Raw genomic sequence first — 22004 nt, forward strand, 5'->3', positions numbered from 1 at the left:
GGAAGGGGTTTGGTCCTGAGGAGAGAACGTGGGAGCCCCGGGAGAACATCCATGCCCCTCTCATCCTAGCTAAATTTCTATCTGGCCTAAAAAAGGGGGGGCCTAAAGGGGGGGGTACTGTAGTGCCGGCGTCCCTGCCCTCTGCTAGGCAGGGACGCTGTTCCCCTCACCGCTCTGCTCCGTGCCCGGCGTCCCTCTCCCGCTCTGCTGGCAGCGCACGCTCCTTCCCGGCCACTGTGCTTAGGGCGCGCGCGCGCGCCCTCCCTCCCTCTTAAAGGGGCCGCGCGCGCCGTCCTAAGGAGTCCCCGGCCAATGGCCGGAGGACTTTACCATATATAAGGCACCTCCTCCAAAATGGAGGTGCCCGAGCAATGTTGTTGCACTGTTCTACTCTGCTTCAGCCCTCAGGTCCCGTTGCCAGTTACCTGCCAGTTACCTGCCAGATTCCTGCCAGCTTGCTTGCCTGATTTCCTGTTACCTGCCTGCCTGCGGTCCGACGGTCTGCCTTACAACTCCGGTCAGTCTGTCTAAGGACCAACTTGCCCGCTCACCTGGGAGCGCACATCAGCTACCTGCCTGCTTGCCTGAGGTCCGACGGTCTGCCTTACAACTCCGGTCAGTCTGTCTATGGACCAGCTTGCCCGCTCACCTGGGAGCGCTTCTCCGCTACCTGCCTGCTTGCCTGCCCGGAGGCTCCGCTGTCACGTGCTGTGACCACCAGCTATTCCAGACTCTTGCCCGCTCACCTGGGAGCGCTTCTCCGCTACCTGCCTGCTTGCCTACCTGGAGGCTCCGCCGTCACGTGCTGTGACCACCTGCTATTCCAGAGACTCTCGCTTGCTCACCTGGGAGCACACATCCTCCATCTGCCTTGCTAGCCTACCTGGAGGTTCAGCCATCACAGGTCGTACCTACCCCTTACCTAGAGACTGCCCCGGTCACTTGCCGTGACCTCCAGCCCGTTCTTCCAGAGACTGCCCCGGTCACTTGCCGTGACCTCCTGCCCGTACACCCAGAGACTGTCCCGGTCACCTGCTGTGACTGCCTGCCTGGTCGCCACCCGCTCCCTTACAAGGACCGCTCCCTTGTATAGTAGCCCAGAGGTTCCGCCTCCCAGACCCGTTACAGTCACAGAGTCCAGTGACATAGTAGAGATGGGTTTGTCACAGAGTCCAGTGACATAGTAGAGATGGGTTTGTCACAGAGTCCAATGCAAAGTATCAAGCGGTACAGTAGAGCTGGGTTTGTCGCAGAGTTTAATGCAAAGTAACCAGTGGTATAGTAGTGCTGGGTTTGTCACAGAGTCCAATTCAAAGTATCCAGTGGTAAAGTAGAGCTGGGTTTGTCACAGAGTTTAATGCTAAGTATCCAGTGGTATAGTAGAGCTGGGTTTGTCACAGAGTTCAATGCAAAGTATCCACCGGTATAGTAGAACTGGGATCGTGAAAAGGTTAAAGAAGATGCAATCCTTGACAGTGTGTGGACATTTACGACCTGAATACTCTGTGATTTTAACAGTGTGACAACATAGGAGTGCCTGCATTGCCAAGCAGAACAGCAGAGAAAGCTGGACGGAACAACCTGGTGCAGGAACCATGATAGGTGAGTGACATATAGGCCCATACTGTACTGCGTGAGACATGCAATCAGACAGAATCCTTCAGCATTGCCTAAGGGGAACAGTATGGAGCCTTATGGTAGCACCATTCATTGGCACATGGAGAGTTGGTGGGTCAGTCATATTGACCTGTATGAACTGAACTTGTCACCATATCTTTACAATATGCAAGGACCCTTATTGTCATATAGAAGGTTTTGGCCTTAATAGATTTAGTGTTTTTACTGTCTTTTTGCCTTGGTCTTTAGAATTGTACTAGTCACCAAGATGATGCCAAACTTCACCCAGTTTCATCTACATCCGGTGAGAGTCGTCTCCCTACGTCCATGTGGCAGCATTATATTACTGCCTGCCCCTTCTCCAGCAATGAGTACAGTCTCGCTCTCAGCAGGTCTCTCTCTTCCCTCCTTTCTCCTCTCTTCACACCCCACTCGTTTGCTCTCTTTCTGTGCCAATGTGTGGGAGAGGGGACCCCACCCATGTAGATTGGCGTCCAGGTGATTTCTGTTCTGGCACCGCTTATCTTGGCGTAGACAGTAACTCGATGTTATTAACTGCCGGTTAAGAAAGAGACAGGTCGGCATTAACATGTGTCAACGTATAAGAACATTGAAGTCATATTTGTATCCAAAAAAACAAAATAAATTTGACATTTCATCCAAGAAGGTAACAGGCACTCTGGAGATTGGAAAGCAAATTTTGCTTTGGGGCTCCCTTTAGCCATGACCACTGCAGCAGAAATCAATTTTATAGCTTAGGGTTAACAAACAGCATAAAAATAAATACAAAATATATTTAAAAAATAAACACAAACACCCTCAACTCACAAGGATACGAACAGATACATTTGCATATACACAAATAGATACAAAGAAACACACTGGGACCAATTTTGCAAAGCAAAAAAAAATGCACCAAAAAGCACTTAATTTCCGTTGCGTTTTTTCTGGCCGTAATCTGTGTTTTTTCATGCAGAAAATAAGAAGCTACGTGTGAACATACTCCAAAGCTGGGTTGGTATTTGGCGCCTATTTTACGAGCAGATTTCTAAATTGGAATATGCAGCAATATTTCATCTAAAATCTGTGCCTATTTTTCTTACTTATTTATACTTTATTATGTGCATTTTTGTTACTTTTTTAATGCCAGGATAGTGGTTTAACGTGGTGAATTAGGGTTTCATGGAAATTATTGGGTAAAATCTATCCCAAAACTGTCCACTCCTGAAATAAAAATTGAAATGCTGTGGATTGAACATAAAAAATGCAACAAAAGCCAATTTTTATGTGGATTCTGCAACAAAAAATGCAACATGTGAAATGCTGTGGATTTATTATGTGCAGAAACTCTGCAAGTAAAATCGACATCAAATACTTAACATATGAATCCAGCCTTAAAATTCGCCAGATTTTTCATCATGGTCCATACTGGTTTTGGTGCATTTTTAGACTATCTAGCCTAAATTAACCCCACCTATTAGTTGGTGCTATAAGTTGTGCCAAATTTTGCCTCAATCTGATCACAATTTAGGCTACTCTGCATTTCCTGTTAAACCACACCCCATTCCGACAGACCTCTCCACATTCCAATAGACCACTCCACATTCCAATAGACCGCTCCACATTCCGATAGACCGCTTCCCATTCCGATAGACCGCTTCCCATTCCGATAGACCGCTTCCCATTCCGGTAGACCGCTTCCCATTCCGATAGACCACTCCCCGCTCCGATAGACCACTCCCCGCTCTGATAGACCACTCCCCGCTCCGATAGACCACTCCCCGCTCCGATAGACCACACCCCATTCCGATAGACCACACCCCATTCCGATAGACCACACCCCATTCCGATAGACCACACCCCATTCCGATAGACCGCTCCCCGTTCCAATAGACCACTCCCCGTTCCAATAGACCACTCCCCGTTCCAATAGACCACTCCCCATTCCGATAGACCACACCCCATTCCGATAGACCACACCCCATTCCGATAGACCACACCCCATTCCGATAGACCACACCCCATTCCGATAGACCACACCCCATTCCGATAGACCACACCCCATTCTGAGTCCCCAATTAGACCACAACTCATCATTGAGCATGTAAAAAATGTGTCTTTGGCTGTCTACACAGATTGCTTCCATTGTGCCTTTTTTTGGTGCATTTGCTGCAAATACTAATTTCACAATTTCCAGCTCGAAATCATCGGCTTTCCCGATTGAAACCACATGTGCGCTTGGCTGAACCAAGCATCCATGTTTATGGGGCGATGGGAAGAGGTAGCTGATAGGTATCCTGAGATTAGGGCTCTGCAGCCCCATGAATGGAGCGGTGTGTGCATGCTCGGCCTCTGCTCCATTCATTGTCAATGGGACTGCTGGAAAAAGCCGGGCACTGTACTCAGCTTTCTCTGGCAGTCCCATTAACAATGAATGGAGCGCAGACCGAGCATGCACACACCGCTCCATTCATGGGGCTGCAGAGCCCTGATCTCAGGATCCCTGGAGATCCCAGCGTTTAGATCCCCAATGATAAGCACATTATCCCCTATTTTGTGAAAACCCTTTAACCAATGTTCTGTTCCCAACAGTATCTGCCTGTAGAAACATACCATTAGACGAGCGCTGATAATCAATACTCATTCATTAATGGACTGAAACCGACCAGTCCAAAAGTACCTTAAAGGGCTTGTCCACCTTGAGGGACATTTTTGTTTTCTTAAAATTAAGAGGATGAAATCCTTTTTTGCAATTGGTTTTCATTAAAAATCTTGCACCTTTTACTTTCTATAGCCTCTCTGCTGCACTGTCTATTGCTGGCTACAGAATGAGTTAACTGAGAATCCATCAGTGAGCTCGCTAAGATGGATTAGTGGGAGAGTTTGTAACTTTTTATTCCGTTTTTTTTTCTGAGCTTGTTTCAGCTGATTTATGACCACAGATCACATCAAAGTTACATTTGCAGCCAGATTAAGAGCCTATAAAAGCCAAGCGATGCAAAATCTTTATTGCAAACCCAATTTTGAAAATAATTTGTAGCCTCTGCGTCTCATTGTTCTGCTCAGTCTCACCCCTTTGGATCTCACATTTAGAGGGGAGGGTTACGTGCCTTTATCACATGGGTCAGCTCAGTGTCAGGTTGCAGCTCTTAAGCCGCACAGGTTTGAATAGTGGAGAATTTCCAGAAGGGAGATATCCCAGCATTGTGCAGGGTGATTACACAGGTGTCTGCTAGTACTGTACGTGGGGACTTGGCTGGGTTACACCACAGCTTCGCACAGTCAGATTGGCTTTTATTTTTCATTTCTTTTTGGCAGAGAAAAGCAAATCTGAATAGAAGGAGGAGATTGGGATTCCTGCGGCGGCTCCTCCACAATAATCTGTCCGTTTCTGGGCTGTAATACGACATCCAGGTGTGGACGCCTCTGGAATCTCTGCTCTATTCACACTTGTAGTATATATTGAGGGTGTGACGGCCTCTATAGTAGGGGCATAAATCCCACCATCAGGAGGACGATCAGCAGCACAGGGGGATAGAAAACAACGAGCACAGACTGCGGTTATGGGCGGTGGGGAAATCTATGGTGTTATTTCTTTATTATGGACTCTGTGACTCATTATTTCATTATTATAAAGACACTGTGGCTGGTATTATTATGGGGCACTATGGCTGGTATTATTATGGGGCACTATGGCTGGTATTATGGGGCACTATGGCTGGTATTATTATGGGGCACTGTGTAACTGGTATTATTATGGGGCACTGTGTAACTGGTATTATTATGGGGCACTGGCTGGTATTATGGGGCACTGTGTGGCTGGTATTATTATGGGGCACTGGCTGGTATTATGGGGCAGTGTGTGGCTGGTATTATTATGGGGCACTGGCTGGTATTATGGGGCACTATGGCTGGTATTATTATGGGGCACTGTGTGACTGGTATTATTATGGGGCACTGTGTGGCTGGTATTATTATGGGGCACTATGGCTGGTATTATTATGGGGCACTATGGCTGGTATTATGGGGCACTATGGCTGGTATTATGGGGCACTATGGCTGGTATTATTATGGGGCACTGTGTGACTGGTATTATTATGGGGCACTGGCTGGTATTATGGGGCACTATGTGACTGGTATTATTATGGGGCACTATGTGACAGGTATTATTATGGGGCACTGGCTGGTATTATGGGGCACTGTGTGGCTGGTATTATTATGGGGCACTGGCTGGTATTATGGGGCACTATGGCTGGTATTATTATGGGGCACTGTGTGACTGGTATTATTATGGGGCACTATGGCTGGTATTATTATGGGGCACTATGGCTGGTATTATTATGGGGCACTATGGCTGGTATTATGGGGCACTATGGCTGGTATTATTATGGGGCACTGTGTGACTGGTTTTATTATGGGGCACTGGCTGGTATTATGGGGCACTATGTGACTGGTATTATTATGGGGCACTGGCTGGTATTATGGGGCACTGTGTGGCTGGTATTATTATGGGGCACTGGCTGGTATGGGGCACTGTGTGGCTGGTATTATGGGGCACTGTGTGACTGGTATTATGGGGCACTGTGTGGCTGGTATTATTATGGGGCACTGGCTGGTATTATGGGGCACTATGGCTGGTATTATTATGGGGCACGATGACTGACATTATTATGGAGTACTATAACTGGTATTATTATGGGGCACTATGGCTGGTATTATTATGGGGCACTATGGCTGGTATTATTATGGGGCGCGATGACTGACATTATTATGGAGTACTATAACGTATTATTATGGGGAACTATGACTGGTATTATTATGGGGCACTGGCTGGTATTATTATGGGGCACTGGCTGGTATTATTATGGGGCACTATGGCTTGTATTATTATGGGGCGCGATAACTGACATTATTATGGGGCACTATGGCTGGTATTATTATGGGGCACTATGGCTGGTATTATTATGGGGCACTATGGCTGGTATTATGGGGAACTATGGCTGGTATTATTATGGGGCACTGGCTGGTATTATTATGGGGCACTGTAAATGGTATTATTATGGGGCACTGGCTGGTATTATTATGAGGCACTGGCTGGTATTATTATGGGGCACTGGCTGGTATTATTATGGGGCACTATGGCTGGTATTATTATGGGGCACTGTAAATGGTATTATTATGGGGCACTGGCTGATATTATTATGGGGCACTGGCTGGTATTATTATGGGGCACTATGGCTGGTATTATTATGGGGCACTATGGTTGATATTATTATGGGGCACTATGGTGTCTGTGCTATGGGGTGAGAGTGGCTGTTGTATTATGATACATAGTAGTGCTAGTTTATTATGGAGCCACTAATAAGTCCATTATGGGAGCAGTGTAGGTATCTTTAGTTTGATGCAACGGAGCTCTCTTTATTATGCAGCCACTGTGTCTTTATTATGGGGTCAGTGTAGATGTCTACATTATGAAGTCACTTTGGCTGCCTGTATTTGTATTATTGGGTCATTACGACTCTCTATTAATGGGTCCTTGTAGATGTCTGTATTATGGGGTCACTGGGGTCATTTTTATTATGGGGTCTTTGAGACTGTCTATATTATGAGGTCACTGCAGCTGTCTTTATGGGGTCTTTGTGGCTGTCTTTTTTATGGGATCGCTGTAGATATCTTTATTTTGGGGTCTCTGCAGCTGTGTTTATGGGATCTTTGTGGCTGTCTTTATTATGGGGTCACTGCATCTATCTTTATGGGGTCTTTGTGGCTGTCTTTATTATGGAGTCACTGCGGCTGTATTTATGGGGTCTTTGTGGCTGCCTATATTTTGGGGTCACTGCAGCTGTCTTTATAGGGTCTTTATGGATGTATATATTATGGGGTCACTGTGGTTGTCTTTATGGGGTCTTTGAGACTGTCTATATTATGAGGTCACTGCAGATGTCTATATTATGGGATCGCTGTAGATGTCTGTATTATGGGGTCACTGGGGTCATTTTTATTATGGGGTCTTTGAGACTGTCTATATTATGAGGTCATTGCAGCTGTCTTTATGGGGTCTTTGTGGCTGTCTTTTTTATGGGATCGCTGTAGATATCTTTATTTTGGGGTCTCTGCAGCTGTCTTTATGGGATCTTTGTGGCTGTCTTTATTATGGGGTCACTGCATCTATCTTTATGGGGTCTTTGTGGATGTATATATTATGGGGTCACTGCTGCTGTCTTTATGGGGTCACTGCAGCTGTCTTTATAGGGTCTTTGTGGATGTATATATTATGGGGTCACTGCTGCTCTCTTTATAGGGTCTTTGTTGCTGTCTATATTATGGGGTCACTGCAGCTGTCTTTATGGGGTCTTTATGGCTGTCTACATTATGGCATCACTGCGGCTGTCTTTATGGGGTCTTTATGGCTGTCTATATTATGAGGTCACTGCAGCTGTCTTTATTGCTGTCTATATTATGGGGTCACTGCGGCTGTCTATATTATGGGGTCACTGCGGCTGTCTTTATGGGGTCTTTATGGCTGTCTATATTATGGGGTCACTGCAGCTGTCTTTATGGGGTCTTTATGGCTGTCTATATTATGGGGTCACTGCAGCTGTCTTTATGGGGTCTTTATGGCTGTCTATATTATGGGGTCACTGCGGCTGTCTATATTATGGGGTCACTGCGGCTGTCTTTATGGGGTCTTTATGGCTGTCTATATTATGGGGTCGCTGCAGCTGTCTTTATGGGGTCTTTATGGCTGTCTATATTATGGAGTCACTGCGGCTGTCTATATTATGGGGTAAATGCGGCTGTCTATATTATGGGGTCACTGCGGCTGTCTATATTATGGGGTCACTGTGGCTGTCTTTATGGGGTCTTTATGGCTGTCTATATTAAGGGGTCACTGTGGCTGTCTTTATGGGGTCACTGCGGCTGTCTATAGTATGGGGTCACTGCTGCTCTCTTTATAGGGTCTTTGTCACTGTCTATATTATGGGGTCACTGCAGCTGTCTTTATGGGGTCTTTATGACTGTCTACATTATGGCATCACTGCGGCTGTCTTTATGGGGTCTTTATGGCTGTCTATATTATGAGGTCACTGCAGCTGTCTTTATGGCTGTCTATATTATGGGGTCACTGCGGCTGTCTATATTATGGGGTCACTGCGGCTGTCTTTATGGGGTCTTTATGGCTGTCTATATTATGGGGTCACTGCAGCTGTCTTTATGGGGTCTTTATGGCTGTCTATATTATGGGGTCACTGCAGCTGTCTTTATGGGGTCTTTATGGCTGTCTATATTATGGGGTCACTGCGGCTGTCTATATTATGGGGTCACTGCGGCTGTCTTTATGCGGTCTTTATGGCTGTCTATATTATGGGGTCGCTGCAGCTGTCTTTATGGGGTCTTTATGGCTGTCTATATTATGGAGTCACTGCGGCTGTCTATATTATGGGGTAAATGCAGCTGTCTATATTATGGGGTCACTGCGGCTGTCTATATTATGGGGTCACTGCGGCTGTCTTTATGCGGTCTTTATGGCTGTCTATATTATGGGGTCGCTGCAGCTGTCTTTATGGGGTCTTTATGGCTGTCTATATTATGGGGTCACTGCGGCTGTCTATATTATGGGGTAAATGCAGCTGTCTATATTATGGGGTCACTGCGGCTGTCTATATTATGGGGTCACTGCGGCTGTCTTTATGGGGTCTTTATGGCTGTCTATATTAAGGGGTCACTGTGGCTGTCTTTATGGGGTCACTGCGGCTGTCTATAGTATGGGGTCACTGTGGCTGTCTTTATGGGGTCACTGCGGCTGTCTATAGTACGGGGTCACTGTGGCTGTCTTTATGGGGTCACTGCGGCTGTCTATATTATGGGATCACTGCGGCTGTCTATATTATGGGGTCACTCCGGCTGTCTTTATGGGGTCTTTATGGCTGTCTATATTAAGGGGTCACTGTGGCTGTCTTTATGGGGTCACTCTGGCTGTCTTTATGGGGTCTTTATGGCTGTCTATATTAAGGGGTCACTGCGGCTGTCTTTATGGGGTCACTGCGGCTGTCTTTATGGGGTCTTTATGGCTGTCTATATTAAGGGGTCACTGTGGCTGTCTTTATGGGGTCACTGCGGCTATCTATATTATGGGGTCACTGCGGCTGTCTTTGTTGTGGCACTGATATGTCAGATTAATAACTTGATTTTCTTTGTGGTTCTCAATAAGGACATGCGTACAATCTGTCTTATTCTGCACATCATGGACCAATATTTTATTTCTGAGTGTTGGAGAATACGTAGCGCCATCTTTGACCTTGGAGAGAAAACGGCCCCTGAAAAGCCCCAGAGCTGTATAACGGGAAGGAGCAAATATGGCACAGAACAAAGGCACCGCATTCAGAGCGCAGATCTCAGCCCGGATGCCGGTTACTGGACAGCCGCTACGGGGGCTAAATACAGGGTGGATATTCCATTTTTTTGTTAGAATTGCAGACCTGTAGAAATCTGACATTCCATTGGTTTGTTCCACCTTTAGATGATGGGGGCACAAACGTATGCAAGATTTTAGCTATTACTATATACAGGTGTTTCTCACTAAATTAGAATATCATCAAAAAGTTAATTTATTTCAGTCCTTCAATACAAAAAGTGAAGCTCATATATTATATAGAGTCATTACAGAGTGATCTATTTCACGTGTTTATTTCTGTTAATGTTGATGATTATGGCTTACAGCCAATGAAAACACAAAAGTCATTATCTCAGTATATTAGAATACTTTATAACAACAGCTTGAAAAATGTTTTTAAAATCCGAAATGTTTTTGATGATATTCTAATTTTGTGAGAAGCACCTGTATGTCGCTGATTGGCTGCAGAGCTCACAAGGCTTAGCAATGTCAAGTGAGCGGCCAGAGACCCGGCGCCGACATTGCTGGAACGGCTCCGCTCTGCTGCGGGAAGTGAATATACAGTGTTTTTATTTTACAAGGGGAAATATAATATTTAAATTTCGGTAGTCCGCTTATTGGACAACCCCTTTAATGGGCTATTCCAGGACTTGGCCAAACTTATTGTCTAGTACTGGCCCATGGCTATGGGTTATCTAAAAATACACATGTAAAACATGGCAATCTGGTCTTCATGACACCGCGTTGTTTTTCCACTCACTCTGGCAGAATGATATCTTCAGCTCAGTTTTCTTGGCTACGGGATGAAAGTCATAGCCTGGAGGACTTGGCTAAATCTCTGCATTTTCATGGTTTTTGCCCATCTCTGATGGTTAAAACTGGAGCAATTTGTGTTTCTTTTTTTTCATAAGTAAAAAAAATCAAAAGATGAGTTTAACATATGTTCTTCACAATTTATCTGATTGTCTCCAGGCCACAAAGCAAATTCAATTTTTCATGGAAATATGGTTGTGAGAGTACAACTGTACATGTTTTTGATAATTATGGGTTAAGTGTGGCCATCTCCACTTCCTCCATATTTAAAGAGAGGTTTCCCCTTTATTAAAAACAGAGCAACAATGCACTTACATATCCTACTTGTATGATCGTTCCTGCCGAGATGCTGTATAGCGATATACACCTATAAGTAAACATATAGCATCATACAGGTGCTTCTCACAAAATTAGAATATCATCAAAAAGTTAATTTATTTCAGTTCTTCAATACAAAAAGTGAAACTCATATGAGACTTATGTCTACCAGGACATTTTAGAGCACTTCATGCTTCCCTCTGCCACAAGCTTTTTGGAGATGGAAATGTCATTCTCCAGCAGGACTTGGCCCCTGTCCACACTGCCAAAAGTACCAATACCTGGTTTACACACAACAGTATCACTGTGCTTGATTGGCAGCAAACTCGCCTGACCTTAACCCCATAGAGAATCTATTATAGAGAATCTATGGGGTATTATCAAGAGGAAGATGAGAGACCCCAGACCCAACAATGCAGACGAGCTGAAGGCTGCTATCAAAGCCACCTGGGCTTCCATAACACCTCAGCAGTGCCACAGGCTGATCGCCTCCATGCCACATTGCCGCATTGATGCAGTAATTGATGCAAAAGGAGCCCGACCAAGTATTGAGGGCATTTACTGACCATACATTTCAGTAGGACAACATTTCAGATTTTAAAATAATTTTTCAAGCTGTTATTATAAACTATTCTAATTTACTGAGATAATGACTTTTGTGTTTTCATTGGCTGTAAGCCATAATCCTCAACATTAACAGAAATAAACACTTGAAATAGATCACTCTGCAATGACTCTATATAATATATGAGTTTCACTTTTTGTATTGAAGAACTGAAATAAATTAACTTTTTGATGATATTCTAATTTTGTGAGAAGCACCTGTATATATCATCAAAAGCAGGAGATCCAATGTACTATGTCATGGCTGGCAGTCCACCATATAACACATATTACAATGTTGTCAGGATAGGATTAAAGGCTATGTCCACCTTGGTATGGAACTTTTTTTTATTATTTGCTTCCTAAATGCAAAGTTAAACAACTTTCTAAATAGTCTTTATTACAAAGTTTCTACCATTTTGCTGCTACAGAGTGTCTGTAAGTCCGTTATCTAACTGTGTACTTTGCAAAAATGTTATAAATCCACCATCAGATCTCCTGCACAATTCTGATGCCTCTCTCTGCTCCCCCTCCCTCCTAAAGATAGTAACAGTGAGGAGGCAGATCTCCAGTGTGGAGAAGGGAGAAAGCAAATACTGGATAGTCTCAGAGAAAGAAGAAAAAATGGAAGAAAGAAAATTAAGAGGGATTAAGTATACTGTAGAGTTGTGCAGATATATGAACCTTGGAAGACAGCAGGACCCTAGCAACACATAGACCTGGCGTCAAACCTCACAGACCTCAGATCCAGGGTATATCACTAGGAGAGACACACAGACTTCAGATCCAGCCTATGTTACTGGGAGAGACTCACAGGGCTCACATCCAGCCTGTATTACTGAGAGAGACACACAGAGCTCACATCCAGCCTATATTCCTGAGAGAGACACACAGAGCTCACATCCAGCCTATATTACTGAGAGAGACACACAGAGCTCACATCCAGCCTATATTACTGAGAGAGACACACAGAGCTCACATCCAGCCTATATTACTGGAGGAGACACACAGACCTCACATCTAGCCTATATTACTGGAAGAGACACACAGACCTCACATCTAGCCTATATTACTGGAAGAGACACACTGGCCTCACATCCAGCCTATATTACTGGGAGAGACTCACAGATCTCATATCCAGCCTATATTACTGGAAGAGATTCACATATCTCTCATCCAGCCTATATTGCTGGGAGAGACACATAGCTCACATACAGCCTATATTACTGGGAGAGACACACAGACCTCACATCCAGCCTATATTACTGGGAGAGACACACAGACCTCACATCCAGCCTATGTTACTGGGAGAGACACACAGTCCTCCCATCCAGCCTATATTACTGGGAGAGACACACAGTCCTCCCATCCAGCCTATATTACTGGGAGAGACACAGCTCACATCCAGCCTATCTTACTGTGAGAGACACACAGACCTCACATGCAACCTATATTACTGGGAGAGACACATAGTTCTCCCATCCAGCCTATATTACTGGGAGAGACACAGCTCACATCCAGCCTATCTTACTGTGAGAGACACACAGACCTCACATCCAACCTATATTACTGGGAGAGACACATAGTCCTCCCATTCAGCCTATGTTACTGGGAGAGACACACAGACCTCACATCCAGCCTATATTACTAGGAGAAAACAGACCTCACATCCTGCCTATATTACTAGGAGAAAACAGACCTCACATCCAGCCTATATTACTAGGAGAAAAACAGACCTCAAATCCAGCCAATATTACCATGACAGACACACAGACATCACAACCAGCTTATATTACTGGGATAGTCTCACAGATTTCACATCCAGCCTATATTAATGGGAAGGACACACAGATCTCACATCCAGCCTACATTACTGGGAAGGACACACAGACCTCACATCCAGCCTATATTACTGGGAGGGACACACACACCTCACATTCAACCTATATTACTGGGAGAGGCACACACACGTCACATCCAGCCTATGTTACTGGGAGAGACACACACACCTCACATCCAGTCTATATTACTGGGATAGACACACCGACCTCACATCCAGCCTATATTACTGGGAGGGAGACACAGACTTCTCATCCAGCCTATATTACTGGGAGAGAGACACAGACCTCCCATCCAGCCTATATTACTGGGAGAGAGACACAAACCTCACATCCAGCCTATATTAATTGTGAGAGACACACACACCTCACATCCGGCCTATATTACTGGGAGAGACACACAGTGCAGAGAGGGGAGAAAGCATGTATAGTCTGTGAGAGAGGGCAGAGAAAACATGCTACAGATAAGGAGGAAATATATGAAGGAGGAGTAACAGTACCTAAAAATTATCACCATAGTACCCAAACAGTACCAAAGAGACCTTGAAATTTTTTCTTTTACCGTTTCATACAGTACATTAAATAATTTTCCATACTCAAAACCCAGTATCTTAATACAGCATAATGATGGTCATACCGTACATTGATAATATCTCCATTCAGTGACCCAAAGTAACTAAATAATAATACCATATTTCCCAAAGTCACGCATCCAGTAAATAATATTTTCATACATTGCTCAAATAACGTCATATAACACATTTAACCTACCCCAAATATTGTACCTAAATAAGAATATCTAAATAATGTCACCACCATTATGTCAAAGCAGTGTTATGTATCCATTAATTAATGCTTCCATACCTATCTATAGATTGTCTAATACTTCCATACTGTGCCCAAAATAACAGTGCCACATAGTGCCTTAATAATACTTCAATACAGTGTCCTAGTAACAGTGACACATAGTGCCTATAATAATACCTCCATTGAGTATAGAAATGACAGTGTCATATAGACGTTAAATAATACATCCGTACAGTGTCCAAAAAAACAGTACCACATACAGAATCCAAATAACGTTGTAAGGAGCTTAAATAAAGCCTTCATACAGTTTCCAAATAACAGTGACACATACACTCTAAATAATACCTCCATATAGTGCTAAATAACAGTGCCACATAATATAAATAATGCTTCCATATGGTGTCCTAGTAAGAGTGCCAAATAGTAGCAAAATAGTGTCTACATAACTGTGTGATATACAACGTAAATAATTCCACTACATACATTATCCAAATAGTAGTGCCATATATTGTCCAAATAACAGTACCATGTAGTGTCCAAATAATACATTAATTCAGTATATAAATAACAGTGTCATGTAGAGTATAAACAATACCTCTATACAGTTTTCAAACAACAGTGGCATATAGAGTCTTAATAATATCTTTGTACATTATCGAAATAAAAGTGTCAGATAGTTCCTTTATAATACCTCCTTATGGTTCCAAATAACAGTGCCAGATAATCTAGATAATACTTCCATACAGTGTCTTACTAGGATGCTGCATGGAAGTATTATTTAGATTATATGGCACTGTTATTTGGCACCATATTGAGGTATTTGCCAAATAGTACCAAAATAGTGTCTAAATAACAGTGCCATATACAACCTAAATAATACCTCCATACCGTGTTCAAATAATAATGTTGTAACAATACTTCCATAAAGTGTCTAAAACAAAAATGGCAATCCTGTATACCTTTTCGGGAATATACACAGCTCAAAAAAATAAAGGGAACACTGAAATAACACATCCTAGATCTGAATGAATGAAATATTCTCATTGAATACTTTGTTCTGTACAAAGTTGAATGTGCTGACAACAAAATCACACAAAAATCATCAATAGAAATCACATTTATTATCCAATGGAGGCCTGGATTTGGAGTCACCCTCAAAATTAAAGTGGAAAAACACACTACAGGCTGATCCAACTTTGATATAATGTCCTTAAAACAAGTCAAAATGAGGCTCAGTATTGTGTGTGGCCTCCACATGCCTGTATGACCTCCCTACAACGCCTGGGCATGCTCCTGATGAGGTTGCGGATGGTCTCCTGAGGGATCTCCTCCCAGACCTGGACTAAAGCATCTGCCAACTCCTGGACAGTCTGTGGTGCAACGTGACGTTGGTGGATGGAGCGAGACACGAAGTCCCAGATGTGCTCAATCAGATTCAGGTCTGGGGAACGGGCGGGCCAGTCCATAGCTTCAATGCCTTCATCTGGCAGGAAGGCTGACACACTCCAGCCACATGAGGTCTGGCATTGTCCTGCATTAGGAGGAACCCAGGGCCAACCGCACCAGCATATGGTCTCACAAGGGGTCTGAGGATCTCATCTCGGTACCTAATGGCAGTCAGGCTACCTCTGGTGAGCACATGGAGGGTTGTGCTGCCCTCCAAAGAAATGCCCTCCTATGGCCCCCTCCGCGTCTCCTGGTGTACTAGCCTGTCTCCTGGTAGCGCCTCCAGCCCCTGGACACTACGCTGACAGACACAGCAAACCTTCTCTGCCACAGCTTGCATTGATGCGCCATCCTGGATGAGCTGCACTACCTGAGCAACTTCTGTGGGTTTTATAGTCCGTCTCGTGCTACCACGAGTGTGAAATCGCAACCAACATTCAAAAGTGACCAAAACATCAGCCAGAAAGCATTGGTACTGAGATGTGGTCTGTGGTCCCCACCTGCAGAACCACTCCTTTATTGAGGGTGTCTTGATAATTGCCAATAATTTCCATCTATTGTCTATTCCATTTGCACAACAGCATGTGAAATTGATTGTCAATCAGTGTTGCTTCCTAAGTGGACAGTTTGATTTCACAGAAGTTTGATTCACTTGGAGTTATATTCTGTTAAGTGTTCCCTTTATTTTTTTGAGCAGTGTATAAGTCTCCTCACAATTCCACAAACATTTTCGATGCTGGTATGTGTTAGTACCATCGCCAATGATACTTTTAGTACCCCGCAAATCATCTGCCTTCAAATTGGCATCTTTTGCAAGAAACTGCCTGGCACTTTTGCTTGGCACAGTAAACCTGGCCTGCCTTTACCTGCTGCGCCCTCTGAGCTGAGCTACATCAAACATTCTGACATTTGGTGTTTGCATTGTTTCATACGCCCTTCTCCCCCCTCCTGTAGCCCCACACCCAGCTCCTTAGAATATCCTTGCGCCTGACGTCCGCACCCTCGCTGTCAGTGACTCAGGCGTCCACCCTGCATGATATTATTTCCCCTAAGCATCTGTTGCTTATTTCATTTGCTATGTAGTAAATGTCTGCCCCCCCCCCCATCCTCCCCTGTATATATATATATATACTGTATATGTATACACATCCTGGTGGGCACAGCCATGACTGCCGATACTTGACGGGCAGAGTTATCACCATGTGTTTATCTGACTTTTTCCATTCTGCTCTAAACTCTTTGAGATGTTGCGGTCGGGAAATGGTCTGAATTTTATTTTAGAAAGGAAGCGAACCCACCCAGAGTGGGCTGCAGCTGAAATAGTATCTCCCAGGCTCTTCCCAAATCTTGCTTTATTTTGGGAAGGGGGTAGTGGGTTGCTTCCTCTGGGCACCTGAACAGAGGGCAGAGTTATATTGTCAAGTATGCATATATTTTTGGTCTCCAGATGGGAGTCGGGTGTCCTGTAAGGGGGTGACCGGTGGTGAGGAGTTCAAGAAAACTTCAAGAAATGTTTGCTGCAGTCTTGGTGGTCAGCCACAAACTTCCACAATATACAGACGTCTTCACCAAGCTGCTGGCCTGGCAGTAACACTGGCACCTCGCCCTGACTGCAGGAAGCCCCTATAGAACAGACATTGCACCAATCAAGGAGAGGGGACAAGAATGGGCCCTGATGCTTTTGGACAGGCATTGTGTGCAATGTCATAGGGTTTTATAGGGGGAGTTTAAGACTAAGCCTGGGGTAAGGGGTCTTTAGGTTAAATGGTGCAGTACCTTCTACTGACATCTCCTCTATGACTATCACATCGTGCCCCACTGATTAAAGAGGAATTTAATTTTGACCAGCATTGAAAGTTATGAAACTTTGTAAAACTTTGTATTAGGAAAATGGTCTTCATTCCTCTAAAGAAGAAATATTACATGTAAGTGGCTTCCAAACCCCTGATTTTCTCCAGTCTATTTTCTCCAGTCTATTTTCCCACCGTCTGCTGCACTGATGTCAGAACGTACTCATTTGGACCCAACTATTGGACCCTCCTCTATGATCAGTAGCTGGGAGCCACCATATAAGAAAGGTGGTGACTAGAGATGAGCGAACCCGAACTGTAAAGCACCTAGTGTCCGATGCTGAACTCCGAACACGGACTTCTCCTGGAAGTCCTCTTTAGGCCATGTTCACACGTTGCATTTTTGCAGCGTTTTTTTAATGCAAATTTTCAGCAGCGTTTTACAGTACCAGCAAAGTCTATGAGATTTCAGAAATCTAATGCACCCTGATTTGGCAAACTGCTGCATGTCACTTCTTTCAGCATTTTTGGAACGTTTTTTTCACCCATAGAAAGCAATGGGTAAGTGCAAAAATGCAGCAAAAAATGCCAGTATCGGGTTTTGCTGCCTTTTTGGTGTAAAACCCTGAGGAAGTTAAATCATGTTTTTTTTTTAACTTTATCAGCATGCACAAGAGACAAATGTACCCTGACAAAAACGCAGCAAAAAAACGCAGCAAAAAATGTCAAACGTGTGAACATAGCCTTAACCACCTAGTGTCTGGTGCTGAACTCTGAACATGGAGTTTTCCTAGAAGTCCATTTTACAGTTCGGGGAGGGGAGAGAGAGATTCTCCAGCCTCCAAAGTTCTGGTCCCCATTGATTTCTATGGGGTTCAGGTTCAAGTTCGGGTACAGTTCTGGTACCCAAACCGAATTGTGGACTAAAGTTCAGTCGAACTAAATGAATCCGAACTTCCACGGGTACGCTCATCCCTAGTGGTGACCCTCATGGCCGGGGAAGCCATCTTCAGAGTCATACTTTAAAAGTTTAGCATTTTCTTGCATGGCAGAAGTGCCAGGGCTAGGGGGCAATTGGAGTATCTTGATTTCCTATGTTTGCCATGCTGCTTCTGTATACCATAGAGCTGGAACTGCTGACGCAGCCAGACTGATTCACAGTGTAATCAACAGCGAGGATTATTGCATCACTTTTATTGCAGCTTACACCCAAAAGGAAGCAAATGACAGAAGAATTGCAATCGTGGAGCGAATGAGGTATAATATATATATATATATATATATATATATATATATATATATATATATATACATACGAATATATAGAAATACAATGGGACAGATAGGAGGTGTGGGCATAAATGACAGGAGGGAGGGGATCTCCTTCCTGGCTATTCTCTTTCTCTCTCTGGCAGGATATGTATAATTGGGATTGGTCTTCCCCGTTGAGAGCACCTTCACCTTTCACTTCCATTGCTTGGAAATTAACCATCATAATAACGGGTGGACTGTAGTTTTTTATTTTTTACAGGAGATCACAACTTTTACTAATAAGGTAGGAATAGATTTTATGGCTCCTTATGTCATGCAATGACCAGCGCAAGATATCAAGGTCAATTGGGAGTTAAAGTGGACTGATTGTTGGGCTTTTATTTGATTAACCTGTTCTGATTCATTTCTTAATGTATTTTTAGAGCGTTCATAGCTTTGATTTTCTCATAGAGATATATAAATCTCCCTGCTGCATAAAATGGAGTAAAATAGTAACATTCTGGCTTCTGTCAGCCACCACTAGGGGGAGCTCAGTGAAGACAAATGTCTAATTCTAGCAATCGGTAGTCGAATGATAAACACAAGAAGTCATTCTCATCCTACAGCTGGAGAAAATGGCTACAATTAAGCAACAGACACAGGACAATGGAGCAAAAAGGGGGCACAATCACACAAAAAAATTATATTTGTGATTTTTGAGAGGATGGTGATGGAATAATTGGGGTAATAATAATCAAAATATAGGATGATGTGATTGAAATGGGGACAATAGAAAAGGGTGATTCTGAAAATTGGAGTGATGGCAAAGACGGTGATTATGATCAGATGAGATTTATAATTGTGTAAAGATTGTACTAATGTTACAAAAGTGATTATAACATTAATAAGGAGAGAAAGGGTATTATATAATAAGGGTGGTAATAAGGAGAGTGGGGGTTTTATATAATAAGGGGGGTAATAAGGAGAGTGGGGATGTTATATAATAAGGGTGGTAATAAGGAGAGTGGGGGTGCTATATAATAAGGGTGGTAATAAGGAGAGTGGAGGTGCTATATAATAGGGGTGGTAATAAGGAGAGTGGGGGTGTTATATAATAAAGTTGGTAATAAGGAGAGTGGGGGTGTTATATAATAAAGTTGGTAATAAGGAGAGTGGGGGTGTTATATAATAAGGGTGGTAATAAGGAGAGTGGGGGTGCTATATAATAAGGGTGGTAATAAGGAGAGTGGGGGTGTTATATAGTAAAGGTGGTAATAAGGAGAGTGGGGGTGCTATATAATAAGGGTGGTAATAAGGAGAGTGGGGGTGCTATATAATAGGGGTGGTAATAAGGAGAGTGGGGGTGTTATATAATAAAGTTGGTAATAAGGAGAGTGGGGGTGCTATATAATAAGGGTGGTAATAAGGAGAGTGGGGGTGCTATATAATAAGGGTGGTAATAAGGAGAGTGGGGGTGTTATATAATAAGGGTGGTTATAAGGACAGTGGGGGTGCTATATAATAAGGGTGGTAATAAGGAGAGTGGGGGTGTTATATAATAAAGGTGGTAATAAGGAGAGTGGGGGTGTTATATAATAAGGGTGGTAATAAGGAGAGTGGGGGTGCTATATAATAAGGGTGGTAATAAGGAGAGTGGGGGTGTAATATAATAAGGGTGGTAATAAGGAGAGTGGGGGTGCTATATAATAAGGGTGGTAATAAGGAGAGTGGGGGTGTTATATAATAAAGGTGGTAATAAGGAGAGTGGGGGTGCTATATAATAAGGGTGATAATAAGGAGAGTGGGGGTGTTATATAATAAAGTTGGTAATAAGGAGAGTGGGGGTGTTATATAATAAAGTTGGTAATAAGGAGAGTGGGGGTGTTATATAATAAGGGTGGTAATAGGGAGAGTGGGGGTGTTATATAATAAGGGTGGTAATAAGGAGAGTGGGGGTGCTATATAATAAGGGTGGTAATAAGGAGAGTGGGGGTGTTATATAGTAAAGGTGGTAATAAGGAGAGTGGGGATGTTATATAATAAAGTTGGTAATAAGGAGAGTGGAGGTGTTATATAATAAGGGTGGTAATAAGGAGAGTGGGGGTGTTATATAATAAGGGTGGTAATAAGGAGAGTGGGGGTGTTATATAATAAGGGTGGTAATAAGGAGAGTGGGGGTGCTATATAATAAGGGTGGTAATAAGGAGAGTGGGGGTGTTATATAGTAAAGGTGGTAATAAGGAGAGTGGGGGTGCTATATAATAAGGGTGGTAATAAGGAGAGTGGGGGTGCTATATAATAGGGGTGGTAATAAGGAGAGTGGGGGTGTTATATAATAAAGTTGGTAATAAGGAGAGTGGGGGTGCTATATAATAAGGGTGGTAATAAGGAGAGTGGGGGTGCTATATAATAAGGGTGGTAATAAGGAGAGTGGGGGTGTTATATAATAAGGGTGGTTATAAGGAGAGTGGGGGTGCTATATAATAAGGGTGGTAATAAGGAGAGTGGGGGTGTTATATAATAAAGGTGGTAATAAGGAGAGTGGGGGTGTTATATAATAAGGGTGGTAATAAGGAGAGTAGGGCTATTACAGGTGTGGACATACCATAGGAGGCCCAAGACAGCAGCAGGCCACTACCACCTTCAAAGCATATAATTGTGCATTATGAAGAGCGTTGCACTGCAAAGGGCCCATAGATTGTTCTTGTACAGGGGCCCTTTTCTGTGTGTATCTTCTCCTGGTCTATTATATGATAGGGATGATAATAAGAAGAGTAGGGGTAATATATAAGAAAGGTGATAATAAGGAGATTTAGGGGTATAATATGATTAGGGTGATAATACTGAGAGTAGAGGTATAATATAATAAAGGTTACAGCTGTTTCTGGGATAGTATATAATAGGGGTGATAAAAAGGAGCGTAGGGGTATTATATAATAAGGGTGATAATAAGGAGATTAGGAGTTTTAAATAATAAGGGTAAGGAGAGTAGGCTTTGATATAAGAGTGATAATAAGGAGAGTAGGGGTATTATATAATAAGGGTGGTAATAAGGAGAGTAGGCTATAATATAAGGGTGATAATAAAGAGAGTAGGCTATAATATAAGGGTGATAATAAAGAGAGT

The 22004-nt window shown here is 43.4% G+C and overlaps 1 protein-coding gene across 5 annotated transcripts in view; it reads left to right on the top strand.

The window, feature by feature from the left end:
- ZBTB7C (zinc finger and BTB domain containing 7C) overlaps positions 1-22004 on the top strand; it is a 245004-nt gene that overhangs the window by 186520 nt on the left and 36480 nt on the right. The window contains exon 1 of one of the 5 annotated variants that reach the window (XM_073680489.1): positions 18862-18884. The exons of 3 other annotated variants lie outside the window; for them this stretch is intronic. In XM_073680489.1, the coding sequence (XP_073536590.1) occupies positions 18880-18884 (5 nt within the window). In that variant the 5' untranslated portion in view covers positions 18862-18879. Of the gene's footprint in view, positions 1-18861; positions 18885-19060; positions 19183-22004 lie in introns of those variants that run through there. One more of the 5 variants, XM_073680493.1, reaches the window with a different exon arrangement.

Source organism: Phyllobates terribilis, unplaced genomic scaffold, assembly GCF_046119375.1.
Source record: "Phyllobates terribilis strain yellow unplaced genomic scaffold, ASM4611937v1 Scaffold_1__5_contigs__length_1240528914, whole genome shotgun sequence".
NCBI lineage: Eukaryota > Metazoa > Chordata > Amphibia > Anura > Dendrobatidae > Phyllobates > Phyllobates terribilis.